This window comes from Rhinatrema bivittatum, chromosome 7, assembly GCF_901001135.1.
Source record: "Rhinatrema bivittatum chromosome 7, aRhiBiv1.1, whole genome shotgun sequence".
Lineage (NCBI taxonomy): Eukaryota > Metazoa > Chordata > Amphibia > Gymnophiona > Rhinatrematidae > Rhinatrema > Rhinatrema bivittatum.
The window spans coordinates 229,430,299-229,456,453 of NC_042621.1; the positions used below are offsets into that span (position 1 = coordinate 229,430,299).

The 26,155-nt window shown below is 51.5% G+C and overlaps 1 protein-coding gene across 1 annotated transcript in view; it reads left to right on the forward strand.

Moving 5' to 3' along the window:
• CC2D2B (coiled-coil and C2 domain containing 2B) overlaps window positions 1–23,787 on the forward strand; it is a 250,369-nt gene extending 226,582 nt beyond the window's left edge. Inside the window, exons 13-14 of the mRNA XM_029609947.1 lie at window positions 18,244–18,255; window positions 23,385–23,787. Coding sequence (XP_029465807.1) covers window positions 18,244–18,255; window positions 23,385–23,573 — 201 coding nt within the window. The 3' untranslated portion in view covers window positions 23,574–23,787. The remainder of the gene's footprint in view (window positions 1–18,243; window positions 18,256–23,384) is intronic.
• The last annotated feature ends 2,368 nt before the right edge of the window (window positions 23,788–26,155 follow it).

A 26,155-nucleotide genomic window follows, 5' to 3' on the forward strand; every position in this document is an offset into this window, starting at 1 on the left:
GACTGGGCTTTTGTCGAGCACAGGTAGGGCAAGAACTTACATAAGCGCGAACATCTTGTCGGATGCTGGGCCACCAGTAATAACGATTGAGGAGCTCTAATGTTCTCTCTCGTCCTGCGTGCCCTCCAGTGAGGGAGTCATGGGCCCAGTGCAGTGTCTTTAGACGATCTCGTCGGGGAACCACGGTCCTACCCTGGGAAAGGACCGTCAGGGCGGACAGGCGGACCTTACTAGGGTCTAGGATGTACTGTGGAGGTTCTGGGTCTTCTTCAGACAGAGAGGTCCGTGAGAGAGCATCAGCTCGGAGATTCTTGGCCGCCGGCCAATATTGCAGGGTAAAGTCAAAGCAGCTGAAGAACATGGCCCACCGGGCCTGACAGGGGTTTAACCGTTGGGCCTGGGACAAAAACTCTAAGTTTTTGTGGTCCGTGTATACGGTGGTTGTATATCTTGCCCCCTCGAGCCATTGTCTCCATTCTTCAAACGCAAGTTTGATGGCTAGCAACTCTTTGTCGCCGATGGAGTAATTCGCCTCGGCAGGGGAAAACTTCCTGGAGAAGTAGGAGCAAGGAAATAACTGTCCAGAATCTGAGTGTTGACTTAGAACCGCCCCAATGGCTATGCTGGAGGCATCGACCTCGACGATGAAGGGTCTTGTCGGATCTGGATGGTGAAGGCAGGTGTCCGCCAGGAATGCTTCCTTCAAGTCGGTGAAGGCTGTGACCGCAGCGTCAGACCACTTCTTGGCGTCAGCTCCCTTGCGAGTCAGGGCAGTGAGGGGAGCGACCCAATGCGAGTATCGTGGAATAAAATGTCTATAAAAATTAGCGAATTTCAGGAATCTCTGAAGAGCCTTGAGACCCCGGGGTTGAGGCCATCTAGTTATGGCTGAGACTTTTTCGGGATCCATCTGGAAGCCCGTGGAAGAAATGATGTACCCCAGAAAAGGCAGGGTCTCAGCTTCGAAGACACATTTTTCGAGTTTGGCATAGAGATGATTGTCTCGGAGAGCCTGCAGAACTTGTGAGACGTGGTGGCGGTGAGTCTCCAGATCCCTGGAAAAGATCAGCACGTCATCGAGATAGACAATAACATGAGTATGGAGCATCTCACGTAGGACCTCGTTCATGAGGTTCTGGAAGACGGCCGGGGCGTTGCAGAGTCCAAAGGGCATTACTAAGTACTCGTAATGCCCGTCCCTGGTATTAAAGGCTGTCTTCCATTCATCCCCTGGGCGAATACGGACGAGGTTATATGCCCCTCGGAGGTCTAGCTTTGTGAAGACGCGTGCTCCCTGAAGGCGATCCAAAAGCTCAGGAATCAGGGGAAGCGGATAATGATCCCGCTTGGTGATGGCATTCAAGCCACTATAGTCTATACATGGACGGTGGGAGCCATCCTTCTTGGCCACAAAGAAGAAGCCGGCTCCGGCGGGAGAACAAGAGGGGCGAATGAAGCCTTTGGCTCTCAGTCACATACTGAGACATGGCAGCAGTCTCTGGCAAGGATAAAGGATACACCCGGCCACGGGGAGGTGTGGTGCCTGGTAGCAAATCAATCGGGCTATCAAAAGGCCAGTGTTGGGGAAGAATCTTAGCCATCTCCTTGGAGAAGACGTCAGCGAATGCCCGATATGGCTCGGGCAACAGGAGAGATGAGCAGAGATGCAAGGGTTTTGGTGGACGTGGAAGCTGTAGACAATGCTCAAAACAGAAGGGACTCCATTGGGTTAGTTGAAAGGTGTCTCATTGAATAACGGGTGAGGGTGCACGGCTCGTTCCAAAACTAGCAGGGAGATCTCCTCCGAATGGAACAGCCCATTCTGGAGAGTCAAGGGGCCCGTGGAGCAGGTGATGGTTCCAGGGAGCAGCATACCCCTGATGGAGGAAATTCGTAGAGGAGGAACTTTTCGCTGAGTGGGGAGAGACAGCTGGTTCACCAGATCGGCAACAATGAAATTACCCTCAGCACCAGAGTCAACGAAAGCCCGGATATGGAGTTCCCCACCAGGGTATTTAAGAGTCACTGGTAAAGTGCATAGAGGAGCTGATCCTGCAGAGCCTAGGTGTAGCTCCTCGGTATAACCTAGGCACGGTCGTTTCCAGGACGTTCCGGGCAATTGGCGAGGAAGTGCCCCTTGCCTCCGCAGTAGAGACAGAGGCCCTGCGATCGGCGCCTCCTCCTTTCCTCGGGAGTTAGTGGAGATCTGCCCAGCTGCATAGGTTCTCCACTGTTGGCAAAGGCAGGAAGTCCCTTGGGTGCCGGGGTTCTGGTGGCAGAAGACAACAGTGGTGGTGTTTTACGATAGGAGCGGTTCTCCTTATCCGGCTGCTGAAGGCGGCGATCCACCCTGCCGGCGATGTCAATTAAGTCATTTAAGTCCTCCGGGAGGTCTTGGCCTGCTAACTCATCCTTGATGCGGCTGGCAAGCCCCTCCAGGAAGATCCCCCTAAGGCAATCATCCCGCCAGCCAACTTCCATGGCTAGTGTGCAAAAGTCTATAGTGTAATCTGCCACCGAGCGTGTCCCTTGCCTGAGATGCAAGAGTTCCGAGGCCGCGGTGGTCTGGCGTGCAGGATCATCAAAAGCGAGGCGAAAGTTGAGAATGAATTCCTGCAGATTCTGTAACAAGGGGTCCTGACGTTACCACATGGGAAAAGCCCAGTCAAGTGCTTTACCATCCAGTAGCGAAAATATATATGCCACTTTAACTGCGTCTGAGGGGAATTGCGCAGGCAGAAGGGCAAAGCGCACGTAGCATTGATTCAAAAAGCCACGGCATATCTTGATATCCCCGGCATAGCGGGTTGGTGTGGGTAACTGAGTCACTGACGCCGAACTGGGTACTGGAGCCGGAGGAGGGACTGAAGGCGGGTCCGGAGGAGCGGCCTCCAGACGGGAGACCAGCTGTTCCACGGTAGCAGCAAGCGGGTCAATACAGTGCTGTTGTTGCGATCCCGGGTCGGCCCCTGGACCGCCACTTACCGCCGACTCGGTCCCAGCCCCCCTCGAGCTGCGTTCGGGCCGTGCAGGCCCCGGGCACGGCGCTTCCACGCCGAGGTAGCAGCCGGCGTCCTCCCGCTGCTGGCCCCGCCCCCTAGCCGCGCGCGCGCGGCAGGCCTCTGCATTTAAAGGGGCCAGCGCGGGAGATTCAGGGAGCCGGCTGGTGACGTCAGACGCTGCAGGGCTATTTAAGCCCTGCAGTCACAGCGTTCCTTGCCTTGCAACGAGGTTCACAGGGTTCCTGTCTTCAGTTGCTGCATTCCTGGTTTCCAGCTTTGCTCCGACCCGGCTTGCCTGCTGATCATTCTCCGTCTCGACCCGGCTCCGTCCCTGACTCCGCTTCTGGATCTGGCCTTTGGCTTCGGTACGACTTCTGACCTCTGGCTTGACCTGGCTCCATCCCTGACTCCGCTTCTGGATCTGTCCTTTGGCTTCGGTACGACTTCTGACCTCTGGCTTGACCTGGCTCCGCCCCTGACTCTGCTTCTGGAATTGTCCTTTGGCTTCGGTACGACTTCTGTTCTCTGGCTTGACCCGGCTCCATCCTCGATTCCGAATTATTGCCTTCCTGGACTCCGTCTCGGATCTTCACCGCTCCACTGGCCCGAAGATTTCCTAAGTCCCAGCGGCTGGGCCCCTACAGGTTCCTCCTGGGGGGGCTTCGGCTTCCAGGGCGAATCTCCAAAAGTCCCAGCGGCCGGGCTCCTACGAGCTCCTCTCGGGGGAGCGCCGGTCTCCAGGGTGAAGAGATCCCTACTCCAGGGCCCAACGCTGTCCAGCCTCCGTATCATCCTCGAGTCCTTGGTCGCATAGGACTCCATACAGTTCCGGCATTCAAGCCTACCCCGGTCCATCGAGCCGCCTCCCGGTTGGGACCTGGAGCTGAGGTCCTCCGCAGCTTCCATCTCTTGTCCTGACCGGCCCAAGGGTCCACAAGTCCTAACAAGTTGCAAGGCCATGGACCCGGCGGACCTCGCAGGCCTGAAGGTCATCCCGGGCATTGCCCAGAAACTCCAGCAACAACAGAGCTGCCTCGACACTCTGATGTCGACGGTCCAACGGTTAGCAGACCGAGTCGAGGGGGCCTCTGCTGCCAGCTCTACGGCGTCTACATCCCGGACCAATCCCGGACCCGCCGTCCCTGTCCAGATGCCTGCTCCGTCCCGATATTCGGGGGACGCGAAGTCTTGTAGAGGTTTCCTCAACCAGTGCTACATCCGGTTTAACCTGCTGCCTGCACAATTTCCTACCGACCACGTGAAGACAAGCTACATCATTTCCCTCTTGGATGGGAAGCCCCTGGCTTGGGCTTCCTCCCTCTGGGAGCATCAGGATTCCCGTTTAGGCAGCCTAGTCCAGTTTGTCAAATCCTTCCGAAGGATCTTCGACGAACCGTCTCGTGCTTCCACGGCCGCCTCGGAACTACTCCAACTATGACAAGGGAACCGTCCTCTGGAGGAGTATGCCATGGAGTTCCAGACCCTTGCCACAGAATTGGGTTGGGGAGCCGACAGTCTGCATGGCATTTTCCTGGAGGGGCTCTCCCCATGCCTCCAGGATGAATTGGCCGGACGAGATCTCCCGGACGACCTCCATGAGCTGATTGAACTGGCAGGTTGTGTAGACCGACGGATCCAGCGCCGCTTCCGGGAGCGAAAAACCACCCAGGGACAGTCCACCCATAGGACCACGCCTCCTCGGGGCGGCCGTCGCCGTCCGCCCCGACTACCACTCAGGGTGAAGAACCCATGCAGTTGGGCCGGGGTCCCCTCTCTTCGGAGGAACGGAAGCGGCGTCGCTCCCAGGGCTTGTGTCTCTATTGTGGTGGTAAGGGGCACTTTCTGGCCCGCTGTACCGAGCGCCCGGGAAACGCCCGAACCTAGAGTCTAGCGGGGAGTTGACTCTAGGCAACACCTCCTCGAACTCCCCATGTACTATTCCGGTACGACTGTGCCTCCCGGAGGGGGCCTTCGACGCTTTAGCCCTGCTCGACTCCGGGGCCGGGGCGAATTTTATTCTCCAAGACCTTGTACAGCAACTTCAGTTGGAGACCCAGCCCCAGGAGCCGCCCGTACGGGTATCTTCCATCCAGGGGACCCCGCTTCCCGGGTCTATCTCCACTCGGACTCGTTCTCTCAAGCTTCAGGTCGGGGCTCTTCATACTGAGCAGATCTCCTTCCTCATCCTGGAGAAGTCCATTCACCCTGTTATTTTAGGGTTACCGTGGCTAAGAAAACATTCTCCGGTGATAGACTGGAACTCGCTCCAGATCACTTCATGGGGGACCACATGTTTCCGTCAGTGTCTCCCTGCCTGCGTACGACCCACGCTTCCACTTCTAACGGCGCCTCTAGCCATACCTCCGCAGTACCACGCCTTCCGGGACGTCTTCTCCAAGGAGAAGGCCGAGTTGCTTCCCGAGCATCGGCCCTTCGATTGCGCAATTAACCTGTTGCCGGGTACCACACCACCTCGCGGAAGAGTGTACCCGTTATCCCTGCCTGAGACCCAGGCCATGTCCGCATATATCAAGGAAAACCTGGAGCGAGGCTTCATCAGACCCTCGAATTCCCCGGCTGGGGCCGGATTCTTCTTCGTGGGGAAAAAGGATGGGTCTCTTCGGCCCTGTATCGACTACCGGGGCTTGAACCACATTACCCGGCGTGATCGCTACCCATTGCCCTTGATTCCCGAACTCCTGGATCGCCTTCAAGGGGCCAAAGTATTTACCAAGCTGGACCTCAGGGGGGCCTATAATCTCATAAGAATCCGTCCGGGGGATGAGTGGAAGACCGCCTTCAATACCAGGGACGGCCATTATGAGTACCTCGTCATGCCCTTCGGACTCTGTTATGCCCCTGCTGTGTTCCAGAATCTCATGAATGAGGTACTTCGTGACATGCTACATACCTCTGTTATAGTGTACCTCGACGATGTACTAGTATACTCCCGGGACCTTGAGTCACACCGTCAACACGTCTGCCAAGTACTCCAGAAACTGAGGGAGAATCGGCTTTATGCCAAATTAGAGAAGTGCCAATTCGAGCAGGAGTCTTTACCCTTTTTGGGGTACATCGTTTCCTCCACAGGCTTCCATATGGACCCCGACAAGGTTGCCGCCATTAAGAACTGGCCGCAACCACGGGGAGTTAAGGCGCTTCAGTGTTTCCTGGGCTTCGCCAATTTCTATCGCCAATTCATCCCACACTACTCCAGCCTGGTAGCCCCTTTGACGGCCCTTACCCGGAGGGGTGCCGATGCCAAGGAATGGCCACCCACGGCCGTACAAGCCTTTCAGGTTCTCAAGGAGGCCTTTCTACAAGACACCTGCCTCCGCTATCCCGACCCTCAGGGCCAATTCATCGTAGAGGTCGACGCTTCCGACGTGGCAGTAGGGGCTGTGCTAGCCCAACTTTCCAAGAAGGGCCAATCCCGGCCCTGCTCATATTTCTCCCGGAAGTTCTCCCCCGCCGAGAAGAATTACGGTATCGGGGACAAAGAATTACTCGCCATCAAACTGGCATTCGAAGAATGGCGCCAATGGCTAGAGGGAGCACAGCATCCTATAATAGTCTACACAGATCACAAAAATCTGGAGTATCTGTGCCGTGCCCAGCGTCTCAATCCCCGGCAGGCGCGCTGGTCCCTCTTCTTTAGCCAGTTTAATTTCACGCTCCAGTACAGGCCGGCAGCCAGGAACGTCAGGGCAGACGCCCTCTCCCGTAACACCGAGACGGACGACACCTTTGAACCTCCCCAATACATCTTAGATCCAGCCAAGATTCTCGTGGCCGCGTCCGAAGTGGAACCCGCAGGGAAGAAGGTGGTTCCAGCTCGCTCGAGGAGGAGGGTGCTCGCATGGGCCCACAATTCGTTAACCGCCGGTCATCCAGGGATGGCTCGGACCCTAGAGCTCTTAACCGAATTCTACTGGTGGCCACGGGTCAAGGAGGATGTTCAACTCTACGTCCGGTCTTGCGCCACGTGCGCCCGACAGAAACCGCTGCCAGGCCGCCCCTGAGGCCTTCTCCAGCCGCTTCCTATCCCCATGGAACCATGGACCCACGTATCCACGGATTTTATAGTGGAATTACCTCCGTCGGAGGGAAAGACCGTGGTCTGGGTCACCGTCGACCGCTTCTCAAAGATGGCACACTTTGTACCCCTTGCAAAACTACCCACAGCTCCCGAACTGGCCGATTTATTCATCCAACATATCTTTCGACTCCATGGTTTGCCTCTGCACATTACGTTGGACAGGGGTCCTCAATTCACGGCAAAATACTGGAGGGCTCTTTGCAAGAAGTTTGGTGTACAATTGAACTTGACCAACCGCCTTTCACCCCCAGAGCAATGGCCAGGTCGAATGCACCAACCGAACTCTGAAGACCTTCCTCTGAGCCTTCGTCAGTGACTTGCAAGATAATTGGGTCGCCCTCTTACCCTGGGCGGAGTTTTCGTATAAACGCCACAAACACTCCGCTACTCTCCAGTCCCCATTCCAGATGGTGTATGGGAGGACTCCCAAACCTCCTCTGCCGTTGCCTTTGACAGTGTCATCTCCGGCAGCGCAACTTACGGCTAACCAGCTACATCGCCTCTGGCACTCCACGCAGGAGAAACTTCGGCAGGCGGCCGCTCGATCCAAGGAATATGCAGATAGAACCCGGCGACCTGCTCCCGTCTTCCTACCAGGGACCAAGGTATGGCTAAGTACCAAAAACATTCGGCTGCGAACAGCTTCCATGAGGCTAGCACCCCGCTATAATGGTCCCTTCATTGTGGCCGAACGTATTGGGGCGGTGTCCTACAGGTTACGTTTACCCGCCACTCTTAAGATACATGATGTCTTCCACGTTTCCTTGCTCAAACCTGTGGTCCTTTCCCGATTCCAGGCTCGGCCTCCGGAACCCAGTGCCACCGCTGCTGACCCTGAGGACACGTATACGGTAAAAGAGGTCCTGGACGTTCGGGTCCGCCGCCGTCGCTGGGAATACCTGCTCTCCTGGGAGGGTTACGGGCCCGAGGAGAACTCCTGGGAACCCGCCTCACATATCCTGGATAAGGACCTCCTCCACCAGTTCCATCTGGGTCACCCAGATAGGCCGAGACCCCCGGGGAGGGGGCGCAGGAGAGGGGGTACTGTTGCGATCCCGGGTCGGTCCCGGGACCGCCACTTACCGCCGACTCGGTCCCAGCCGCCCTCGAGCTGCGTTCGGGCCATGCAGGCCCCGGGCACGGCGCTTCCACGCCGAGGTAGCAGCCGGCGTCCTCCCGCGGCTGGCCCCGCCCCCTAGCCTCGCGTGCGCGGCAGGCCTCTGCATTTAAAGGGGCCAGCGCGGGAGATTCAGGGAGCCGGCTGGTGACGTCAGACGCTGCAGGGCTATTTAAGCCCTGCAGTCACAGCGTTCCTTGCCTTGCAACGAGGTTCACAGGGTTTCTGTCTTCAGTTGCTGCGTTCCTGGTTTCCAGCTTTGCTCCGACCCGGCTTGCCTGCTGACCATTCTCCGTCTCGACCCGGCTCCGTCCCTGACTCCGCTTCTGGAATTGTCCTTTGGCTTCGGTACGACTTCTGATCTCTGGCTTGACCCGGCTCCATCCTCGATTCCGAATTATTGCCTTCCTGGACTCCGTCTCGGATCTTCACAGCTCCACTGGCCCGAAGATTCTCCTAAGTCCCAGCGGCTGGGCCCCTACAGGCTCCTCCTGGGGGGGGGCTCCAGCTTCCAGGGCGAATCTCCAAAAGTCCCAGCGGCCGGGCTCCTACGAGCTCCTCTCGGGGGAGCGCCGGTCTCCAGGGTGAAGAGATCCCTACTCCAGGGCCCAACGCTGTCCAGCCTCCGTATCATCCTCGAGTCCTTGGTCGCATAGGACTCCATCCAGTTCCGGCATTCAAGCCTACCCCGGTACATCGAGCCGCCTCCCGGTTGGGACCTGGAGCTGAGGTCCTTCGCAGCTTCCATCTCTTGTCCTGACCGGCCCAAGGGTCCACAAGTCCTAACAGCTGTTGCTGCTGGAGGTGTTGTGCCATCCCCGGGATGGCCTGCAGGCTTGGGGCCTCCGCCGAGTCCATGGCCTTGCAAACTGTTGCAGTTTGATGCTGCTGGAGAGTAGAGTGGACCCTTGGGCCTACCTACCTAGGGAGACAGGGTAGGTCGGGGGGCGGAGTCACAAGCTAGAAGGGTTCACCCAGGAACCAGGGACCCCCCGGGAGGAGCCCGTAGGGTCCCGGGTCTAGGAGCTGTTTGAGAATGTCCAGAAGGCTGTGGTGAAGCGTAGGCCGGGACCAGGGCAGGCAGAGTGATAGGAAGTTCAAGGTACCCAGAGGGCTGAGGGCCGGCTGCGCAGAGCCGAGGGCCGGCTGAAGGCAGGGCATCGGGCGGCAGCGGAGTCTGTAGCAAACCGGAGATGGAGGCAGACAGTGGGCTGAAGCGGAGTCAGAAGCAAACCGGAGTCAGAGGCAGGCTGCAGGCTGAAGCGGAGTCAGAAGCAAACCGGAGTCAGAGGCAGGCAGCGGGCTGAAGCGGAGTCAGAAGCAAACCGGAGTCAGAGGCAGGCAGCAGCCTGAAGTGGAGTCAGAAGCAAATTGGAGTCAGAAGCAGACAGCGTGGAGATCAACAGGAGCGCAACTGGAAGCAACTAAGAAGTTGTGAACCTCGTTGCAAGGCATTGAGAGAGAGTCCGAACGCTGGTTATATCGGGAATCGGCCGTGACGTCAGCTGTGAGGGCGGGGAGGGCTTCCGGGAGCTGGACGCTCAAGACGGACGTCTTCGTGCGTGCGTGAGACCGGAGGAAAGCAGGCCCGTAATGGCGACTGCCACGTGGAGTGAGAGAGGCCCCTGGGCCCCGGAGCAGGCAGAATCCAGCGACTACTGAAGCGGAGGTAGGTGGGCCTGAGCCCTATCAGGAGGGAAGCGGTCGGGACCGCAACACAAAGTTACAATAAACAAGGTGACATGAACTTGGGGGCTAAGGTAGCCCGAAAACAAAGGATAGAGGAGTTAAATAAATAAAAACATAATGATCTGTGGATTAAGCGAAGTTTGACTAGGAGGCATTTGCATGGTTTAGAAAGTTAAGGGAAGGCTTGAAGGAATAGCCAAGTCTTGAGATTTTTCCGAAATGTTAGGGGGCAAGGTTCCAGTCTGAGATCAGGGGGCAAAGTATTCCAAACGGCAGGGCACGCTGTTGAGAATGCTCGTTCTTTGGTGGCTGTAAGACGTGTGGCTTTGGTTGAGGGGACTTGCAGGGTTCCTTTATACGTTTCTCTGATGGGTCTTAAAGATGAGTACAGTTTGAGTGGGATCCAAAGGTTTAGCTGTAGCTGATGGTGGATAGTTTTGTGGATTATGGTGAGGGACTTGTGTAAGATTCTGTAGTTTATTGGAAGCCAATGCAGGTTCCATAGGATGGGGGTGATGTGTGCTCCGGGGTTGGTGTTAGTCAAGATTCTAGCCGCCGCGTTCTGGAGCATCTGAAGAGGTTTGGTTGTGGAAATGGGGAGACCGAGGAGGAGAGCGTTGCAGTAGTCTATCTTGGCAAGGAGCGTGGTTTGAAGGACTGTCCTAAAATCATGGAAGTGGAGGAGGGGTTTGAGCCTTTTCAGAACTTGTAGTTTATAGAAACAGTCCTTGGTTGTGTTGTTAATGTATTTCTTTAGATTCAGACGGTTGTCGATGATTACTCCAAGGTCTCCTCCTTGTTATGGAGTCTCAGTTTAGTGGACCCTTAGGCCGACCTGCAGGAGACTGGGAAAGGTGTTCAATGTCTCTAGTATGTGGCAGGCCGGGAGGCAGATGTTCAGGCAGGACTTAGAGGTGCTCTTTACCCTGGAAGCTAGTACTCCCCTGGGAGGAGCCCATAGGAGCCCAACCACTGGGACTTAGGCGGCTTCACCCTTGGAAGCTGAAGCCCCCCCCAGGGAGGAGCCTGTAGAGGCCCGGCCACTGGTACTTAGGCGGGTTGTTGATCAGGACTGAGAACTGGAACCAGACTAGGACAGTAGATACATACTGAAACAGGGCTCGGGTTCTGGAACCAGGCAGGAACTGTACCAGGGCTCGGGTACTGGAACCAGGCAGGAACTGTAGCAAGACACGGGTACTGGAACCAGGCAGGAACTGTAGCAAGGCTCGGGTACTGGAACCAGGCAGGAACCGTAGCAAACAAGCAGGAACCAAGCAGGTACTGTAGCAGGCAAGCAGGAACCAAACAGGTACTGTAGCAGACAAGCAGGAACGGAGCGAGTAGCAAGGTAACTCACTCCGGGGCACGACGCAACAGGGAACCAGGAGGTAAGCCCCTTGCAAGGCAAAGACTGAGTGTCCGCGGCTGGCTTATCAAGGCCGTGGCGTCTGACATCAGGAACTGAGCGGAGTCACCACTGGCGGGAAGCGGCCTAGAAAAGCATCCAAGTGGTGCGCGCGCGCCTAGAAGCAGGGCGCCCATGGGAAGCTTTCCGGCAGCGCGGCCCCCACGGAGACGCCACCGAACAGGGCGCAAACCAGGCCTCCAGAAGCGGGAGTAGGTCCAGGAGCATGGACGTAAGGGTCTGGTTGCGGCGCTCGCGGCCAGAACCGCAACAGTACCTCCCCTCTTATGTCCCCTCTTAGCCAGTCCGGGTTTACTTGGGTGGTCCAGATGGAACTGCCATAATAAGTCCTTGTCGAGGATGTTACGGGCTGGTTCCCAAGAATTATCCTCGGGTCCGCAACCCTCCCAGGCAAGCATGTACTCCCAGCGGCGTTGATGGAACCGGACATCCAAGATCTCACGTACTTGATACGTAACCTCGTCCGGTACTGAAGGGTCCGCTGGTTCAGGAGCCTGGGAGTGGTATCTGGATAAAACAAGAGGCTTCAGCAATGACACATGGAACATGTCATGTATACGCATGGAGGAGGGTAGGCGTAATCGGTATGAGTCTGCTCCCACTCATTCTGCGACTCGAAAAGGCCCACAGAATCTCGGAGCTAGTCTTCGAGACGGAATACGTAGCTGTAGATTTTTTGTACTAAGCCAGACGCGGTCTCCTGGGAGGAAGATGGGTGCTGGCTGACGATGCCTATCCGCCCACTTCTTGGCGGACTGGGCGGCTTTACGGATATTTCCCTGGATAGACGTCCATAAGGAAAGAAGCTGGCGGGCTGAAAGTTGCACTGCCGGGAGTGTACTAGGTTCAGGCGAAGGCAAGGGTGGTCGAAGTTGCTTCCCATAGATGACGAGGAAAGGCGAACTTCCAGTAGCAGCATGCGTGTGATTATTATATGAGAACTCCGCCCACGGGAGTAGCTTGGCCCAATTATCTTGTCGTTCATTCACGAACGAACGGAGAAAAGTCTTCAAGGTTCGGTTAGTCCGTTCCGTTTGCCCATTACTCTGGGGATGGAACGCAGACGAAAGACTAAGTTGCACATTGAAGCATTTGCAAAGTGCTTTCCAATATCAAGCAGTAATCTGTGGTCCTCGATCGGAGACTATACGCTGCGGGAGACCGTGAAGTCTAACGATATGCTGAGCGAATAGTTTAGCTAGGTCAGGTGCAGAAGGCAGCTTTGGCAAGGGGACAAAGTGTGCCATCTTGGAGAATCGGTCTACGGTCACCCAAATGACCAAATTACCTCCTGAGATGGGAAGATCCACGACAAAGTCGGTGGAGATGTGTGTCCAAGGCTCCACCGGGATGGGCAAAGGTTGCAAGAGGCCCCTGGGCCTTCCAATGAGCGGCTTTTGAACGGTGCAGGTAGGGCAAGAGTCCACAAAAGCTTGGACGTCCTGTCTCACCGTTGGCCACCAGTAGAATCGGTTCAACAAGTCTAAGGTCCCTTTACAGCCAGCATGGCCCCCAGTGAGGGAGTCATGGGCCCAAGTGAGAACTGCTCTCCGGGAGCGACGTGGAACGACGGTCTTCCCTTGGGAGGACACCAAGGTTGCTGAAAGGCTCACTTTCGCAGGATCCAAAATATACTGAGGAGTGTCAGGAGTCTCTTCGACCTCAGAGGAGCGCGAGAGTGCGTCAGCTCGAACATCCTTAGAGCCGGGTCGATAGCGTAAGGTAAAGTCGAACCGATCAAAAAACAGCGACCACCGGGCTTGCCTTGGGTTCAGGCGTTGGGCTTGCTTCAAGAAGGCTATGTTTTTGTGGTCGGTGTAAATCGTAACCGGATGGTTGGCTCCCTCCAACCACTGTCTCCATTCCTCCAGGGCAAGTTTCATGGCTAGCAACTCTTTATCACCAACACAGTAGTTGCTCTCTGCCGGGGAGAATTTCTTCGAGAAATAAGAACAGGGTAACAATTGTCCAGAATCAGAGTACTGGCTCAGCACAGCCCCCACGGCCACATTGGAAGCAGCGACCTCCACTACAAAGGGCCTGCTGGGATCCGGATGACGAAGGCAGGTGTCTAACAAAAAGGCTTCCTTAAGGGCCTCAAAGGCTTGGCAGGCGGGAACAGGCCAATCCACCGCGTCGGTCCCCTTTCGTGTGAGGGCAGTCAATGGGGCCACAATACGAGAGTAGTTAGGAATAAAGTGACGGTAGAAATTGGAAAAGCCGAGGAAGCATTGCAATGCTTTAAGACCCTTCGGCCGGGGCCAATTCTTAATTGCAGCCACTTTCTCAGGATCCATTTGAAAGCCTGTTGCAGAGATTATGTAGCCCAGGATCGGCAGGGACATCTCGAAACTACATTTTTCCAGTTTCGCGTACAGACCATGCTCCCTAAGTATTTGGAGCACTTGACGGACATGCTGACGGTGTGAAGGCAGGTCCTGGGAGTAGATTAGCACATCGTCGAGATAAATGATTACGCAGGTGTTCAGAAGGTCCCGTAACACGTCATTCATAAGGTGCTGGAACACCGCCGGAGCATTACATAAACCGAAAGGCATCACAAGATACTCGTAATGCCCGTCTCTGGTATTAAAAGCGGTTTTCCACTCGTCTCCGGGACGAATAAGCACCTCGTAAGTCCAACTTTGTGAAAATCTTCGCTCCCTGGAGCCTATCGAGGAGCTCCGGGATTAGCGGGAGCGGGTAACGGTCTCGCTTAGTAATGGAATTTAGGCCTCGATATTCTATACACGGTCTCAGCGAGCCGTCCTTCTTGCTGACAAAGAAGAAGCCTGCCCCTGCAGGTGACTTGGACGGGTGAATGAACCCCTTGGCCAAATTCTCTGAAATATACTCGGACATGGCACGGGTTTCGGGTAATGATAAGGGATACACCCTTCCTCAGGGGGGCATAGTACCAGGTAACAGGTCTATAGTGCAGTCATATGGACGATGCTGCGGAAGGATCTCCGCCTTGGTCTTGGAAAATACGTCCGTAAAGTCCTCATAAGGTGCAGGAGGACCTAGGGGAGAGTGCATCAACGGAAGTGCGGGAGTCCTAGGCACTTTCATACAATTAGCGAGGCAGAAAGGGTTCCACTTGACAATCTGTAGAGTATCCCACTGAATCGTGGGCGAGTGCTTCTGTAACCACAGCAACCCTAGCACCACGGGGTGGACAGCCTTATCCAACACTAGGAAGGCTATCTCCTCCGAATGGATCGCCCCGGTGCGGACAGTAATGGGTGCTGTGGACATCAGGACAAGTCCTGGAAGGAGCATCCCCTGGATAGAGGTAATTCGTAATGGGACCTCCCGTCTATGCGTAGGGATTTGCAACTGGGAGACTAAGTCCTGCAGGATGAAATTACCTCCGGCTCCAGAATCCAGGAACGCAATCGTCTCAATGGACTCTCCAGGGTATTCCAGGGTAACAGGCATGGTACATTGAGGAGCTGTAGCACAGCCTAGGAGGAGCTCCTCCCGACCTCCTAGGCTTTGGCATTTTCCGCAAGCTCCTGGCAGTGTGCCAAGAAGTGGCCCTTCTGACCACAATACAAACACAACTTCAACGAGCGGCGACATTGCCTCTCTTCAGCAGAGAGCGGGGCCCGACCCAGCTGCATGGGTTCACAGGTGTTGCGGCCCCGACCGCCTCCCCCATGATCGGGGTCGGGTCCGCTTACCTCCACTCCGGTCCGCGAGGGGTGACGCGAAAGTCCCGGTTCGGTGGGCCGCCAGAGAAGACGCTGAAGTCCCGGCTCGTGGGCCGTGCGGCCGCGGTGTCTCCACGTGGAGAATGCCGTCCAGGCCGACAGAAGCTCCGCCCTCCTCCTTTGCCTCGCGCACGCACGAGGAAGGCCCTTATGTGCGTCCAGCATCCAGAAGTGAGTGACAACCCCCTGGCTGACGTCAGACGCCAGGCCTGGATTTAACCGGCGCCCAGACTCCGAGAAGGCGCCTTGCAACGAGGCTCTTTGAATTCTAGTTGCCTTTCTGACCTCGCTCACTGCTGGTTCCTGGTTCCCGGTTCCTGGGTCTCCTGTGCCGTTCCAGATTCTGCTCAGTGACCTTCATCATCTGCTTTCCTGGTTCTCGACCCTGGCCTGCTTCTGAACTCTGCTTGCTCGCTGCCTGCCTCGACCCTGGTCTGCTTCTGAACACTGCTTGCTAGCTGCCTGCCTCAACCCTGGTCTGCTCTGAACACTGTTTGCTAGCTGCCTGCCTTGACCCTGGTCCGCTTCTGAACTCTGCTTGCAGGTTACCTGCCCCGTCCCGGGCCTGCTACTGCCATCTCCTACTTGCAGTCCTCTCCGCCTCATAAAGTCCCAAGGGCCCGGATCCCTACGTGCTCCTCCTGGGGGGATTCCGGGTCCCGGGTGAAGCCGGCTCACGGTCGCTAGACTCCGCCTCCCGCTCTGCCTTGGAGCCTTCCTGGCAGACCGGTCCAAGGGTCCACCATCTCTCTACAACAACAACAACATCGCAGGTGGGAGCATCTGGACGAGAAGTGTTAGGAGAAGGCACAGGTCTCGCCGACCCAACAGCTGAAGTGAGGCGAGAGGAGCGCTGCTCCTTGGCCCGTTGTTGTAGGCGGTGGTCAATGCGGGCGGCCATCTCTATCAAGGTGTTGAGTTCCTCCGGCAGATCTCGAGCAGCAATCTCATCCTTTATGCGTCCGGAGAGACCCTCCAAGAAGATGGCCTTAAGACTACCATCCTGCCAACCTACTTCTTGGGCTAAAGTCCGAAACTCCATAGCATAATCTGCCATGTGCGAGCCCCCTGACGGAGTTGCAGCAGATCAGATGTAGCCGTGGCTACTCGGGCAGGCTCATCAAAGGCCTGTCGGGAATTCGAGATGAACTGTTGTAAGTTCATTAGCGAAGGATCATTGTTTTCTCAAAGGGGAGAAGCCCATCTTAAGGCTTTCCCATCAAGCAGGGACAGGATATATGCCACTTTTACCGCGTCCGAAGGGAACTGCCGAGGCAACAGAGAGAAACATATGAAACATTGGTTCAGAAAGCTACGGGAGATCCTTAAATCTCCAGCGGAGCAGGAGGGTGCCGGTAGCTGAGTCACAGAAGAGCTGTGTCCCTCGGGGGCCCCGCCAGCAGGAGGCAAGGACTCCAGGTGAGAGGATAGCTGTTCCACCGTGGCTGTCAGAGTTTCAATGCAGCTCTGGTGCTGTAGCATCTGCCAGGCCATCCCAGGCAGATCCGAGGGAGCGGGCACATCCGCCGAGTCCATGGCCTTGCAATCTGTTATGGAGTCTCAGTTTAGTGGACCCTTAGGCCGACCTGCAGGAGACTGGGAAAGGTGGTCAATGTCTCTAGTATGTGGCAGGCCGGGAGGCAGATGTTCAGGCAGGAAGTAGAGGTGCTCTTCACCCTGGAAGCTGGTACTCCCCCGGGAGGAGCCCGTAGGAACCCAGCCGCTGGGACTTAGGCGGCTTTACCCATGGAAGCCGAAGCCCCCCCGGGAGGAGCCCGTAGGGGCCCGGCTGCTGGGATTTAGGCGGGTTGTTGATCAGGACTGAGAACTGGAACCAGACTAGGACAGTAGATACGTACTGTAACAGGGCTCGGGTTCTGGAACCAGGCAGAAACTGTAGCAAGACTCAGGTACTGGAACCAGGCAGGAACCGTAGCAGGCAAGCAGGAACCAAGCAGGTACTGTAGCTGGCAAGCAGGAACCAAACAGGTACTGTAGCAGGCAAGCAGGAACGGAGCGAGTGGCAAGGTAACTCACTCCAGGGCACGACGCAACAGGGAACCAGGAGGTAAGCTCGTTGCAAAGCAAAGACTGAGTGTCCGCGGCCGGCTTATCAAGGCCACGGCATCTGACGACAGGAACTGGGCAGAGTCATCACTGGCGGGAAACGGCCTAGAAAAGCATCCAAGTGGTGCGCGAGCACGCGCCTAGAAGCAGGGCATCCATGGGAAGCTTCCCGGCGGCGCAGCCCCAAACAGGGCGCAAACCAGGCCTCCAGAAGCGGGAGTAGGTCCAGGAGCACAGAGGTAAGGGTCTGGTCGCGGCGCTTGCGGCCAGAACCGCAACACTTACTAGCGTGATTTGGGTGTTGGGGGGAGTCTGATAGGTTAGGTCGGTGTGGTCGGAAGAGATGAGAAGGAGTTTGATCTTGGCAGCATTAAGGACCAGGTTCAGGTTGTGAGAAGGTGGTTAATGGATTGGAGGCAGTTTTCCCAGTAAATGAGTGTTTTTGAGAGGGATTCTGTTATGAGGATCAGGATCTGTACATCGTCTGCATAGAGATAATGTATTAATTTTAGGTTTGTGAGCAACTGGCAGAGGGGAAAAAGGTAAATGTTGAAGAGGGTGGGTGATAGTGAGGAGCCTTGGGGTACGCCTAATGATGACTTGATGTTGGGAGATTCTTTGTTGTTAATTTTGACTTTGAAGCTTCTGTTGCTAAGGAAGGAGTTGAACCATCTGTGGACCGTTCCTGATAAGCCGATGTGTGAGATGCAATTTAGAAGGATGGTGTGGTTCACAGTGTCGAACACAGAAGAGATGTCTAGGAGAACTAGTAGGAATGAGTGCCCTTTGTCCAGGCCCATGATAATGTGATCTGAGAGGGATATAAGGAGGGTTTCCATGCTGAATGATTTATGGAAGCCGTATTGGGATGGGTAGAGGATTTTGTGTTCTTCCAGATAATCGGAGAGTTGTGTATTCACCAATTTTTCCGTGAGTTTAGCAAGAAAAGGGAGATTAGAGATAGGGTGGAAGTTGGAGAGTTCTCTTGTGTCCGGGTTAGGTTTCTTCAGGAGGGGTTTGAGGGAGGTAGTTTTTAGCCTGTCTGGGTAGATTCCTTAAGATAAGGAGCAGTTTATGATGTTGGCCAAAGGTCTGGAGATGGTATCTGGAATGAGTCGTAGAAGTTTTATTGGAATGTGGTCTGACAAATATTGCCATTTGTCTATTTTTCAAGTATGAGATTGCGTCCCTGATTAACCAGGGTAATCACAGATTGTCAGATGATAAGGTACAGAAGATTGCTGGATGAGATCCTATTCTGCAGGGAGTTTGCAAAATCATCTAAAACGTTTCCACTACATTTAGAAGTGGAAGAGATACTCTTATCAGAATAAGAATCTCCTGAACTTGGTCTTAATTTTTTAAAAATCGTACCCTTTACCTCTAGATGCCACTCAATGCCTTTATCAGATGCCACAGGTAGTCGTTCTGGCTTCAGCAGTTAAACACAAGACATCTATCCCAGTGGAGGGAGCTGCAACCCTGAAGAATCCCCAGAATAAGAAGATTAAGGTCCTTTTAAAGCATGTATTCACTTCCACAGCTTTGACAGCACATGTTACTCTCTGTGGAGGTTACATGCCTCGGGCTGTTTTGTGCTGAATTCAGCAGCTTCCAGAAGGCCAGGAGGGGTCTCAACTTGAGCCTGGGATTGTGTTGCTTGTTGCCACTATGTATGACCTAATCCAGAATTTCATCTAGATCAGTGGCCCATGGGCTTGTATAGCTGCATCAATGGGCAGCAGATATGTATTTGAAGGTTCATCTGTGAAAACTTCCCTTTAAGGGAAAGTTGTTATTTGGGGAAAATTTAGAAAAATCAGTGTAAGATCTCATAAAGATAAAGCCACAGAAGCTGCCAGAAGATAAGATTTGTCCTTATTTCTGGAAGAACATAGGCCAATTCTGAGAATCTAGGAGGTATAGGCAGGTGTCTCTCAAGTCTTCAGATTCAAAGGTAGAAAACAGTCCTTTTAAGATGCTAGAAAGCCCAAATGGCAAAAATGGCTTCTGCAAGTTCCACCCAATGAAGCTCAGCAGATCCTCTCCTTAAAAGTGCCTGTAAGCAGTCGTTTCCAACTATTTTTAGGAGTGGACCTACATAACCGTAGATCAGTGGGTTCTAGAATGGCTGTACTCTGGAGATTACCACTGCAATTCCCAATTCAAGGTCTCTCCATGCGTTTCCCCTGTCAGAAAGCTGGTGATTCAGTCTGCTAAGAAACTTCAGCATCTACAGTCAGTATTTCCAGTGCTGCATGAAAAGTGGGGTCTCAGTCGGTATTCTAACTACTTTGTGGATTCCAAAGATTTGAAAGGAATAAACAGTAAGCTACATATCTCTCATTTCTGTATGTAGACATTCAGGTCCATGTTAGTGGCTGTGCCTCAGAGCGAGTTTCTATCTGCCCTAGATCTTTGAGAAGTGCACTTCCATATTCCCATCAAAGAAGAGCATCAACATTTTCTCTCTTTTGCATCCTGGAGAAATGCTTTCAGTTCAGAGTGCTCCCCTTTTGATCTCACCATGGTCCCAAGAACCTTCCCCAAAATAATGGAGGTGGTGGCAGCCTTCTTACGAAGGGAAAGGATTATGGGCCAATCTTATCAGAGTCAAATTCCACCAAGAAAGCCTTTCAGTGTCCAACAGAGAAGGCTTGGGCTGGGTAATCAACTTTTCCAAGCAGAAGCTTTTTCCATCCCAGTCTCTGGAATTCTTGGGGATCTTGTCAACACCAAGGCAGGCTGAGTCTATATGACTCAAGAGAGGGTAGTCAAGATTTTGAGTTAGGTGGAGAAATTTCTGGTTCAGGGTGTACCCAGAGCTTGGGGTTACCTGCAACTTCTGGGTTCTATGGCAGCCACCTTGGATCTGGCTCCATGGGCCAGAATCCACATGCACCCATTACAGTTTTCTCTTCTGTCCTGTTGGTCCCTCAATCTCAGGACTATGAAGTTCACCTTTTTCTTCCTCATTCAGTGAGATGAAGTCTTGTGTGGTGGTTAATCATCACCAGTGAACTTGCAGAAAGGAGTGAGTCTGGAACCTTATCAATAGGTACTCCTCACAATGGATGCAAGTTTGTTGGGATGGGGTGCTCGCTGCCAGGACGAGGTGGTGCAGGGACTTTGGTCTCAGTGGCAATCCTCATGGTCCATCAACAGATTAGAAAACAGTGCTGTACTTCCACTAATGGTGCAGACCTAAGCGGACATTAGGGGTAAGAGCTCCATCCCCTCAAAAAATCAACTAACTGCACCTCTTTTCTATGCCTATATTACACATTGACAAGTACGTGTATATCTAATAACATTGCAGGAGTGAATCTCTACCTTCGGTGCTAGGCTGCGAGGGTTATGAATGCAAAAATGCTCAAGAGAGGACACGGGAAGAAAGCCTTTGGAGCAAAAATAGCAGCATCTGATGGTGGGGAAAATTTTCTCGCTAATGTCTCTAAGGACGTAATACAGAGAATAACAAATAGCATCAGATGAGTGCTTAAAAATTCAAGCCTCCATGGATGAAATAAAGACTGGGTTGGAAGGCCCACCAAGTGCCTAGACCTAGGTTGGTAGAAGCAGAATGCTGTATTACTGCACTGAGGGATAAGAATGCCGACCTTCTTACACATATCAAAGATCAAGTGAACAGAAACAGGAGGAATGACTTTAAGATAATTGGGTGGCCAGAAACGATGCGATAGGAAGAGAAGTAACTTTATAGAGAAATGACTTCCTGAGCATTTGAGCCTAGCTGATTTGGGAGATTGTCTCTGTTGTGAAAGAGCAACCACTTGGGGCCCGTGAAAGAAAAATTGGGAAGGCCAAGGCCTGTGATGGCTAGAATTTTAAACTGGTCTGATAAAACCAAATTGCTCAGATCTAACCAGCAGAAGGGGCAAGGTTCTCCTGTTCAATGATTTTTCTACCCACGTGACAGCCCAATGTAAAGAAATGGTGCCCTCCTGTACAGAGATGCATTGAAGGGGTATTCATGTTTCCCTTCTCTTCCCTGCTAAGCTGTGAGTATACCATCAGAACAAAGTATAGTTTTTTCTACAAAATCAGAAGCTGATATGTTTCTAACATCATTGGACACCTCTGCTAGCAGTTTGTAGCAGCTTAGCTTGACAATTAGTTGAAATTTCAATGAGAAGCAAATCTATGGCTTAGTGACCCATATTTAAAAAGACAGCATATAGGAACATATCAACTTCCTGGGACCCCTAACACAACATCTGCATCATATATTTGTGCGTTGCTCAGTGGGTTGTTTGGAGAATATGAATGCTGCTTTACTCTGAAATACTATGAGTGATATTTGTGTTGATATTTCAGCAAGTACAGGGGCTAGCAGCGTTTATGTTCAGTCACATGGTTGATGTCTTTGTCTGAGCATTCCTGACATATGATTAAACACCTTATTTTGCAGTTCTTAGAAATCAGCTGGAAATTGAACAAGATGGTTTCATGACATAACCTGGTAGTTCCTTAAAGCACCTGAGGCATGAATGCCATACTTTTCTGAGATCCTAAATATAGCAATTGAGTTATTTATTTGTGAGCTGCTTGTTTGTTCGTCAGAGCCTATGACCGCTGTTACATGCAGGAAAAAAATTTAAAGTGATATTGTACAGAGGTTTTAGTGAAAGTAGAATTTAGCAGCAACTATGTACAGCTGGGCTGCTGAAGGCTTATTTGACCATTTTGGCTTGTGTTCAGGCACCTGCATCAGAATTGCTGGGGAAGCAGCTGGAAAGCGAATAAATGAAGTATTGTAAAGCATGTTGAACCTCCACCAGAGTTGAGAGAATATGGCTTGAAAGGGTCATGCAGGCTCTATTGAAATAATGCTTACTCAAAAGTTCTATTGGCTCTTCAATACTATTTGGGTTTTCTTTTTGGATTCTCTATATGGTTGCACTCAGTATAAGAGCTTGACAAGGCAAAGAAATTTTCCAGATAATGAGGAGGCATTTTCTAGAGCACATCCCAGAGAAGGGAGGAAACAGTGGGGGTAGTGATCCCTTGGAATATGCATGAAAGTGTGTGTCTGAATTGTGTGGTTGCGAATGAGAGAATGAATGTGCTAGTAAATGTGGATGAATGGGGGGAGCAAAACAAACTCAATCTAAGTTGGAGTTTAGAGCATGCCAATTGTGTCAGCTAACCTTTTGAAAGGTTGCCAGGTTCCAGAAGATCTTTGTGCAAATTCGACAAGACCTCAGGTTTATTCTTGGGCTGAATCTTCAACCCTTGATTTGGAGGATATTTGTAAGGCAGCTACTTGGTCTTCCTTGTATTTCTTTATAAAGCATTACAGACTGGATGTTCATGCCAAGGAGAATGCAGCTTTTGGAACTAGAGTCTTTAAAGTGGCCCTAACTTCTTCCCTCCCAGATTTATTAGTTTGGGTACTTCCCACACTTCTGGACTAGTGTAGCAGGATGATAAGGAAGGAGAAATGTATTCTTTCCTGATCATTTCCTTTCCTTGAATCCTGCTACACCAGTTCAGGACCTATCCAGGACGTTTTGGGCCTGCATGATATTTTAAGGTGTTCCCAAAAATATTTGTAGAAATCTTTATTCTCCTTTGAGAAATCTCTGTGTTCACCTTTTTTTTTCTCTGTTTGTCTCCTTTGTTGTTTCTCCTTTTCTAGAGAGGTTTGGGGAGACTTTTGTTGTGAGAAGATCCTTTTTCAGGTTTGTTGAACAGTTAAAAAAATTATTATGGAAACAGTTTGTTTCTACTTCTGTTGCTATGCCATGTGAATGCTGGCTTTTGCTGGGCTGCACCACTGTATGTTTTCATGATGATGTCACAGGAAAAGCTATGTCCTATGCCTCCATCTGTTGGTTGAGAGAAATAATCCATATGTCTGGAGTAGTGTAGCAGGGAGTCTGAACTAGTATAGCAAGATTCAAGGAAAGGAAATTATCAGGTAAAACACATATATATATAAAAGTTCAACTTGTTTAATCATATCATGGATACCTAGGGTTTTTTTCTTTGTTATCGTCTTTGCCCTGCTCATAGACAAATAGATCTTAAAAATTGTGACACAACATGCATTTGCATAGAAATTGTTAATCTGTGCTTCTTTGTTTGACTGCAAAATTCTGAAAATTCTTTATTTGACAGCTCCTAAAGGTATACCAAAATACACATGTAGCTGAAAGAAAAAAATGGAATTATTGATAATGTTTTAAACTGTTTCTAATTCAACCACTTAGAATTACAGTATAATATTCTACTTTGCTAGGTTGCAGGATTCCCACTTCAGTTGCCTTACACAGATATAGAGACTATAACTGATGCAGTCTATCGCACGGGAGTTCATACTACAGAAATCCCCAACACAGAATTTGCTCTTACTGTGTACATTCATCCTTACCCAAACAACATCTTATCTGTTTGGATCTACATAGCTTCTCTGGTACGCTATCATTGAACTGAATGAATATGAAATTTATAGAAAATGGATTTCAAATGTGCAATAATTTGACATGTTATGCCCAGGCTGTTGAAGTATGCTGCATGCTGTACAATGCCTGTATTAAGATAGAAGGTCAAATATAACTTTAAAAATATTACAAAAATTCTTGTTTCTTCAACAGTTTTCTTGTAGAATAATTTTAGACTCAAAATATAGTGTATGTCCTTAATTTGCAGCATTTGTAAGGAATTATAGCCCTTTTATATTTTTGGGTGATTCTTATTTACATATTAAGCATATTTTGAATATCTGTTATAGTACTGTATTTCATACTTCACATGTTAAAAGCTGTTTTCCATCATAAGCTCAACTATTCAAATATTCTATAAGAGGAGGGACTTGCAGAGTTGTTCTGCTGTGTAACTAAATTCAGTTTCTAATGTCTGAGGGACCATAGGTGGTTCGCTTCACCTGGCCCATCACACAACCCTAAAGTAACTCAGTGCAGAGCACTGTCAGTGACCTCATTCTCTGTGGAAGCCTTCTGCTTTCCAAGAGTAGATATGTCTTTGTGAATGGTTACATGCTGCAGAAAAACCCTCTACATTTCCACAACCTGCCAAATACCAAATAAAAACTTAACAGAAAATTAGAATAAATATATTATATATACATAAAAGTGTTGCCTTGGCTTCCTTGGTACATTTATATGGATGTTGAAATGTATATGCTGTGTCTTGCATTTGTATAAACTATGAAAAGAAAAATGAGACGCGAGAGAGATATCTGATTTTTAATTTAATTTACAGATTTATATTCCACGTTTTATAAATAATATTTGAACAAGTCAGCTTATAAATCAACTCATCCCAATAAAACAAAATCACTACAGCAATAACATATGCTTTTTTGCTTGTCTGCAGAAATCTGAAAAATCTTTGACAGCTCCTAAAGGTATACTGAAATACACATTTAGCCAAAAGAAAAAATTGGAATTATTGATAATGTTTCAAACTGGTTCTAATTCAACCAATTCAACTAATGCCCTTATATAGCTCTTTTATGAGGCCTCACCTGGAGCACTGTATTCAGTTCTGGAGCCCATATCTCAAAAAGCATAGAGACAGGATAGAGATGGTCCAGAAAAGGGTGACCAAAATGGTGTGGGGTCTGTATCAGAAAACTTATGAGGAATGGCTGAAGGATCTAAATATGTATTCCCTAGAAGAGAGGAGGTATAGGGGAGATACTGTATGATACAGACCTTCAGATACCTGAAAGGTTTTAACGATGTGAGAACTTTGAACCTTTTCTGTTGGAAAGGAATCAGTAGACTAGGGGTAACGAAATGAAACTCCAGGGGGGATGACTCAGAACCAACGTCAGAAAATATTTCTTTTTTTTTTTTTTTAATTTAGATTTTATTGGATTTATTCAATATTCAAAGGAAAACATTCATGATAATACAAGATAATACAAATTATCCTCTTTACAAAGAAAAATTCTCCACAACAGGATACTTAAACCAACACATTAATCTCAGTTATACAAGTCCACATTAAGCAGGGGGAGAGATAAAAAGAAACAATATTGTAGGGATGTGAATCGTTTTAGGACGATTAAAATTATCGTCCGATAATTTTAATATCGTCTTAAACCGTTATGGAACACAATACAATAGAGATTCTAACGATTTATCGTTATAAATCGTTAGAATCATGAGCCGGCACACTAAAACCCCCTAAAACCCACCCCCGACCCTTTAAATTAAATCCCCCACCCTCCCGAACCCCCCCCAAATGAGTTAAATAACCTGCGGGTCCAGCGGCGGTCCGGAACGGCAGCGGTCCGGAACGGGCTCCTGCTCCTGAATCTTGTTGTCTTCAGCCGGCGCCATTTTCCAAAATGGCGCCGAAAAATGGCGCCGGCCATAGACGAACACGATTGGACAGCAGGAGTTCCTTCCGGACCCCCGCTGGACTTTTGGCAAGTCTCGTGGGGGTCAGGAGGCCCCCCACAAGCTGGCCAAAAGTTCCTGGAGGTCCAGCGGGGGTCAGGGAGCGATTTCCCGCCACGAATCGTTTTCGTACGGAAAATGGCGCCGGCAGGAGATCGACTGCAGGAGGTCGTTCAGCGAGGCGCCGGAACCCTCGCTGAACGACCTCCTGCAGTCGATCTCCTGCCGGCGCCATTTTCCGTACGAAAACGATTCGCGGCGGGAAATCGCTCCCTGACCCCCGCTGGACCTCCAGGAACTTTTGGCCAGCTTGTGGGGGGCCTCCTGACCCCCACGAGACTTGCCAAAAGTCCAGCGGGGGTCCGGAAGGACCTCCTGCCGTCCAATCGTGTTCGTCTATGGCCGCCGCCATTTTTCGGCGCCATTTTGGAAAATGGCGCCGGCTGAAGACAACAAGATTCAGGAGCAGGAGCCCGTTCCGGACCGCTGCCGTTCCGGACCGCCGCTGGACCCGCAGGTTATTTAACTCATTTGGGGGGGGTTCGGGAGGGTGGGGGATTTAATTTAAAGGGTCGGGGGTGGGTTTTAGGGGGTTTTAATGTGCCGGTTTTGCGATTTTTAGATTTTTAGATTTTTCACG